Source organism: Helianthus annuus, chromosome 17, assembly GCF_002127325.2.
Source record: "Helianthus annuus cultivar XRQ/B chromosome 17, HanXRQr2.0-SUNRISE, whole genome shotgun sequence".
NCBI classification, from domain to species: domain Eukaryota; kingdom Viridiplantae; phylum Streptophyta; class Magnoliopsida; order Asterales; family Asteraceae; genus Helianthus; species Helianthus annuus.
In genome coordinates this window covers 2,367,633-2,375,398 of record NC_035449.2, presented here as the reverse complement: position 1 = coordinate 2,375,398, position 7,766 = coordinate 2,367,633, and the positions used below count along the sequence as shown (strand labels likewise).

Sequence of the window (7,766 nt, the reverse complement as noted above, 5' to 3'; positions counted from 1 at the left end):
GCCCTTGTTCAGCGTTTAGAGGTCCTGCTTGGGACCTGGGTCAAATTTAGTAGGATCTCCTTCAATGCCCATAGGTATTGGATGGCGGGGATCCAAACTCTTTGACCCCCTCATAAGTTAACTACTATTAATACTATAACCCGGCTATTTAGGACTGTATCCCTGCTGACTCAGACTACTTAGCCGAGGGTAACGTCACCGCCAAAAGCGGGGCCTACCATAATTTGCATTAATAACTTAATTCATTATCTTTCAATAATCCGACCCTTTAGGATTGTATCCTTGCTGACTCAAACTACTGGGTTGAGGGTAACGTCGCCTTCAAAAGAGGGGCCTACTACAATAACTAAGATAATCTCTTAAACAAGTGCAAAAGTGCGAAAATAATCAAAGGTTATACTAATACACGTGTCGGATCCAAGTGATTCATCTTGTCTATCTGTTTTTACTTTATTTTATTTTTCAGCATTTAGTTAGTTTTTATTTTTCTTAGTTTAAATCATTTTTTTTCTAACCTTTTGATTTGATTAGACGTTGAGGATAAACCGGTATTAAAAGCTCTTGTGTCCTTGGACGACCTCGGTATCTTACCAACACTATACTACGTCCACGATGGGTGCACTTGCCCATATGTGTGTTTAGTGTTAGTAAATATCGTGTTTTATAAATTTAAAACTTGGCTAAAAGTGTAAAAAGGGCTTAAATATATATCTAAAAACATATATACACTAACACGCATCAGCAGGTACATTATTGAAGCCTCACCAGAACATGGATGCGCGGATGAAATGCTTAAAGTTAGAAAGATAACGCAATGGGAAGTGTACGAGATTGAATCTTGTTTATGTATTATGTACTAATGTGATGAATGTATGTGGTGAGTGCAGGTTGTACGAATCACGGGCGGTTATCGCGAGGAGTAGAGATCGAAGACCGAGTCACAAGATAGATTGTACGGGAATAGTTGAGTATGTATTTTAGTAAGTAGGATTTATACTTTATTTTGTAAAAGATACATATTAAAATGAACTTTTAAGTATGTCAAGATGTTTGTAATGAAAGAAATTTTGTGGCACGAATTTCCGCTGCGACTTTTTGTCAAACACATATTAGGGTCTTACAATTAGGTACCTATTAAACATGCTAAGACACGATTTGCCAGCCCTAACGATAAGCGTATTTGTATTTGATTTTTTTCTAGAAATGTAATGTGTTAAAAAAAGAGTTAATTACACATATGGACCCTGTGGTTTATAGTTAGTTTCACCTTTGTGTACTAACTTTTTTTTAACATGTTTATGTTTTATGGTTTCAATTTTGTAACACCTTTGGGTACTAACAACAAAATTATCAATATAATGACTAAAATATCATTCCATTCTTTTTAATTTTATCAATGTAACACATTTGAGTATTAACACCTGATTTTATTTAAGTTTAAATCAATTTTACAAAATCTATTTTTTTTATTTTCATCTTTTTATTATATCTCTTAATTAGCATAAAATCTATTTATTTTTTATTTTTTATTTATAAATATAAATTAAAAAAGTTAGAAAACGTCCGCTCAATTTTTTATTTATTAATAATATTACTAAATAATACTAGATAAATATCTAACTAATAGTATGAATATATAAAAACTCTTTAAAATATAAATTAAATAATGAAATACCCAATATATTGATAATTTTGGTGTTAGTACCCAAAGGTGAAACTGACTATAAACCACATGGTTCATCTGTGTAATTAACTCTAAAAAAACTCATTTTTGTAACGGCTAGAAAATTTAATTAATACCCAATAATTCCCTATAAATGTCTAATGGTTTGGTTTTTATTAATAAATTCAGTGTTATTGCAATTATGCTAAAGTGTGTATCTTTACGACGGGAATATCCACTAAAAATGTGTTTTGTCTGAGTAGATTAAGAATGATTATAAAGATGACATGTGATACTACTTATAAATAGAATGAGACGACATTTTGGTTTCTAAAACACAAATTATCACCCTTTCGTTTTCTTAAAATACAACACAAAAAATCTAGTAAAAAAATCTAATATGATAAAAAAATGCTACTCAAGTTCTATTTTATGGTGCAATGTTTTTTTTTTAATAATTTTATAAAAAGTTATGAATGTTTAAAAAAATATGAGGAATATGCATATGTCTTGTATACGAGAAAAAAATCAACAGATAGGCAATTCAAAAAATATTGTTACATCACGTTTTTTCCTACGCTTTCATCATAGTCATTGATCTAAAAACGAAAGGTTAATTAATATGTTTTGCTACCCTACTTAGGCAAAATCAACTTTTTATTCGACCCATTATTATTATTTAATACATACCAAACAATATGTTCTTCCAAATATCTGAAATACACAAACATATTCTAATATTGTTTGCTAGAAGTAAATACGCGCTTGACATTTCCAACTCCTTTTATAGCTCAATTGCCACGTTTCCCGTTCTCAATATGAATACATCATCAATAGGTTTGAATTCCTCAAACCACCTTTGATTCTTACACCGGTGTATTGTAGCACCCGAGTTTACCCATCACGCAAATTCATCATCGTGTAATTCAGATTTAAATGAAACATAATTCACAACCAAATTATATTAAAATCCTAATAATGATTCAAATTATTATTCAAGCCTTTTGATGAACCGGTATTCATATCCAAGCCTTTTAATGGATATGAATTATTAACCATGCCTTTTAATGGATCTGCATTGATTTACTTGGCCAAAGGCCCAATGTTTATTTTCTCGGCCAATGACCCAAGACTTAATTATTTATGGACCATGATTATTTTCATTATCTTTATCTTGGGCCTCGAACATTATTATATCCGAACACAACATCGATTGGTTTGCATTATCCAAGCCCAAGTAATTATTAATTGTTTTTCTTTTTGGGGGCCAACGTGAGATATCAATTCTCCATATGGCAGACCATTATGAACTAGGAGTAGAAAACAAAATTTTTCCAACAGTGCCCTGATCCATGGTTTCATGTGTATTTAAACTATTTTGGTTTTGGTCCCTCGTCAATTTCAGTCTACCTCTGGTATTATAGAGCATGTTCCAAGGCTAAAATTCCTAAAGGCAAAAAAATAAAAGTGATCGAAGCGGTTATGTTATTAACGTTTTGGAGAATTTGTAGGAGTTGCAACGACAAGGTATTCAAAGAAACTTTTACCTCTTGTAAAAGGATGGTGGGCGACATCATAGAAACTTCGTTTCGCTGGATCCAATACAAATCAAAGTGGAACAACATAGGTTGGGATTCTTGGAAGAAAGGATTTGGGGATATAGGTTTTGTTTGATGATGTTAAATTGTATAAATTGTTGTAATTTGCTGTGTTGTAGATGTGTTCTGTCGTAAACTTATGTTGCTGATGTACGCCTCTCTTAGCTCCTTGATGATAAGTGGCGGTTTTGTCTTTGTAAAAGCCTCACTACTTTTTTCAAAAAAAAAAAAAAATAAATAAAGAAAGAATACTTATGTTGCAGTTCTAGCAAGGGATGTAGGAAGTAGGGGTGTTCAAAAAAATCCGGATCCGAAACCGAATCCGAAATATCCGATATCCGAAAACTAATTATTTTTTTATAAATATATATAGTATATGAGCATTATATTTTGTTTGAAGTATTGTAAAAGTTAGTAAAAAAGTAGTAAATAATTGTATTCGTGTGAATTTATGATTGTTTTTAGTTTTAAATGTTGGAAATGTATAAAATCAAATATAAGTTTAGTTTTAATCTATACACGAAACGGATTTTTTGATTTTTTTTTATAAATTCGGATATCCGTTTGGATATCCGAATCCGTATCCGAAATTTCGGATATCCGATTCACTATCCGAAATTTTCGGATATCCGTTTTTCGGACCGGATATCCGAAAACCGGATAATCTGATCTTGAACACCCCTAGTAGGAAGACGCGGACTTGAGCGTTACAAGATAATCCCTGAGGCTTCCGCCTTGTGCCCCTTCTAAGAACAGCTCCATGCGGTCATCAAGAACATCAACAACCAGGGCTAACCAATCTTACACTGTTATTAGGATCTAAGCTATCACACAGGTTCTGATAGCAACAGTTTTAGAAGAAAGTCATCTAGTTAGGGTCTAGACTACATTGAACACACTTTTGCCCAATATTTTCATATTATTTTAGTTATTCATTTTAAAAATCGAAAAACCAAATCAGTTGATTATTAGAAACGGATATGTTAGTTTAGAATTTGGAAAAAAAAAAATCCATTTAATATTATTTTTTGGAAACCAAACAGGTTGGGCCATCTCATCACTTTATTCGAGAGCTGTATGGCCTGGGCCCCACTGCACTCACTGATTTTGTTGATGGTTCATACCCACCAAGTAACAGTCACCAACCACCAATCTGAACCAAAGAATCTCTCCTCCTTCATGTTTCCTTAACACCTCACGAATCACACTCACCGGTAACTTCAGATCTGCATTTCATCAACACATCTCCACCATGCCCGGTTTAGTTTCCGTCAAAACGCCACCACGAATCTCCATTCCAGAAGACCACAACAACCACCAGATCCGCACCACTCCTGACTCAACCAACCCCAAAACAACACCACCGGCGCAACGGAGGCCTCCCTCACCCTCTCCGTCATCCTCACGCGCCAAGCCGTCGCCAGATCGGAGCTCCGGAAAGAAGAAATCGCCAGAAAAGCAGTTATTACTCGATGAATCCTCTCTCGATAACCCCGATCTAGGTCCTTTTCTGTTAAAACTCGCGCGTGACACAATCGCGTCCGGTGATGGGCCAAGTAAGGCGCTGGACTACGCGCTTCGCGCGTCGAAGTCGTTCGAGCGATGTGCGGTTGAAGGAGAACCGAGCCTTGATCTGGCGATGTGTTTGCACGTTGTGGCGGCTATTTACTGCAGTTTGGGGAGGTTTGAGGAGGCGATTCCGGTGTTAGATAGGGCGATTAAGGTTCCTGAGATCTCCAGAGGTGCGGATCACGCGCTTGCTGCGTTTTCGGGGTATATGCAGTTAGGTGACACTCACTCCATGCTAGGTCAGCTTGATCGGTCAATTGAGTGCTACAAGGAAGGTTTGAAAATTCAGATGGAGGCGTTGGGAGATACAGATCCCAGAGTTGCTGAGACTTGCAGGTGAAGTTATTCATCACAATTCTCACTCTGATTTCAATCACTTTATTATATGTTATGTTATATGTTTTTAGTTCCGGTTATTGCTCTATTTATTCTCAGGCTTTGATCATGTATCTGTTGCTGACTTGCTGGCCTTTTGTTTTGTATGATTATTTGTTTATCCAGTTAATTTCGATCTAGTAGTACAATTTAATTAGGATATGCTTTAACTGTATTGAACGTTATAGAGTTTCCTTTTGTAATAATAGAACCAGCTCCCAAACAAGGTAGAACTGTAGGAGTAGAGCCGTAGACACGATAGCCAAAAACGGCTGTTTGACACCTGAAGCATGAACATATTAATATATGTGTTTTATAAGTCTATTGGAGCAGGTAACTGTTTATAGATAATAATGCAAATTCACATTGGTAGTGGTTTCGTCTGACAATGACAAGTGTTTGTGTTGAGCTAGCCAGTGGCGAAGCTTGACCATGAAAACGAGGGGGTCGAAAACGTATATACCCAAAAATTTCTATAGAACTGGGGGGTCAAAAACGTATATACCCAAATATTTCTATACGAAAACTACATATATAACACTAGTCACTACTGAGCGAAAAGTTCGGAGGGTTGGGCGCCCCTCCCGGCCCCTCTTATGCTACGCCGTTGGAGCTAGCAAATGTGTTATTTTGGCAAATTGTAGTGCAAAATGGGACGGGATAGCTTCTACTTGTCTTTAAGAACTATCTCTGCCTTATATATATACTTTTTGTTCACTATGTGATCTTATATCTTTGTATTGTTCGTCATTACCCTATGATTCCATTTTTAATAATCCGTATTTAAAATTCACGGTTCTTCATTTCTGTAGATACTTAGCTGAGGCTCATGTTCAAGCAATGCAATTTGATGAAGCAGATACATTATGCAAAAGAACCCTTGAAATCCACAGAGTACACAGTGCACCTGCATCACTTGAAGAAGCAGCTGATAGGCGATTAATGGCCCTCATATGTGAGGCAAAAGGAGACTATGAATCAGCCTTGGAACACCTTGTACTCGCCAGCATGGCAATGATTGCCAACGGACAAGATAATGAAGTCGCTGCAATAGATCTCAGCATAGGCAACATCTATTTATCACTCTCCCGTTTCGATGAAGCCGTTTTCTCTTATCAGAAAGCACTTACTGTCTTCAAAGCCTCAAAAGGTGACAACCACCCTGCAGTCGCCTCTGTTTTCGTCCGCCTTGCTGACCTGTACTACAAAACCGGAAAGCTACGTGAATCAAGATCTTATTGCGAAAACGCCCTTAGAATATACGCGAAACCCGTCCCTGGAACAACCCCAGAAGACATCGCTAGTGGAATGACGGAAATCTCAGCAATTTACGAATCTTTCAACGAACCCGAGGAGGCATTAAAGCTGTTACAAAAGTCGATGAAACTTCTGGAGGATAAGCCAGGTCAGCAGAGTACAATCGCGGGTGTGGAAGCGCGCATGGGTGTCATGTTTTACATGGTGGGAAGATATGAAGAAGCAAGAGGCGCCTTCGAAAGCGCTGTTGCTAAACTTAGGGCTAGCGGAGAAAGAAAATCAGCGTTTTTTGGCGTCGTTTTGAACCAGATGGGATTAGCTTGTGTCCAGCTGTTCAAAATAGATGAAGCTGCCGAGTTGTTTGAGGAAGCAAGGGAGATTTTAGAACAGGAGTGCGGTCCATGTCATCAAGACACCCTTGGAGTATACAGTAATCTTGCAGCGACATACGATGCTTTGGGGAGGTAAATAATATATATCTTGTTTATAGTTACAGTTTGATAATATGTATGCAAATATTTTATGGAGTTTGTAGTATATGCAGAGTGGAAGATGCAATTGAGATATTGGAATATGTTTTAAAACTAAGAGAAGAAAAACTGGGAACAGCGAACCCAGATTTCGATGACGAGAAGAAACGGCTGGCGGAGCTTTTGAAAGAAGCGGGGAGGTCGCGCAACAAGAAAGCAAAGTCACTGGAGAATCTTATTGATCCCAACTCAAAGAGGACAAAGAAAGAGGCTTCTTCAAAGAAATGGTCTGCTTTTGGTTTTAGAAGTTAATAAAATAAAAGTATAATATATATTCTTTCTCTAATTACTATTACTATTTACTACAACCTTCACTCATCAATCAGTCAGTTGTAGAAATGGTTTTATGTGTATAGTGTTTTTTTATTTGATTGACACCAATTTGTTTTGTTATTTTGTTGTTATTGGGGCTTTGAGTTTGTTTTCTCATTTTGTTGTATGGAATGGAATATCTATATTTTATTTTATTTGTGATTTCTGAGATCTGTTACAAATGTACATTTATGATAAACCTTGTATATTTATGTGTCCCTGATACAGCCATATACAAGACTTGTTACAGACGTGTGTTTATAAAAGAGTTGCATATTTATGTCCCCGATACAATCAGTGGCGGAGCTTGACCTAAAGTTTCGAGGGGGCGTAAAGTGATGGGACCCAAAAATTTGTTTCCAATCGTTATGTTTCAAGTCGGGCCGGGTATTCGATTAAGGTCGGGTCAAATAATAATAGTTCCAAATAAAACAAAAAAATTCATTCATTCGAAGGAACCGT

At 36.4% G+C, this 7,766-nt stretch overlaps 1 protein-coding gene across 2 annotated transcripts; it reads left to right on the top strand.

Moving 5' to 3' along the window:
• The first annotated feature begins 4,308 nt into the window (after positions 1-4,308).
• Positions 4,309-7,477, top strand: LOC110921766 (protein KINESIN LIGHT CHAIN-RELATED 1). Of its 2 annotated transcripts, none has more exons than XM_022166115.2 (3): positions 4,309-5,166; positions 6,018-6,926; positions 7,007-7,477. In XM_022166115.2, exons 1-3 carry the CDS (start codon positions 4,514-4,516, stop codon positions 7,242-7,244), a joined length of 1,800 nt encoding a protein of 599 aa, XP_022021807.1. In that variant the 5' UTR covers positions 4,309-4,513; the 3' UTR covers positions 7,245-7,477. The 2 variants fall into 2 exon arrangements, with proteins under 2 accessions (XP_022021807.1, XP_022021806.1); XM_022166114.2 differs by having other exon boundaries at positions 4,312-5,166; positions 6,998-7,477.
• Positions 7,478-7,766: the final 289 nt, after the last annotated feature.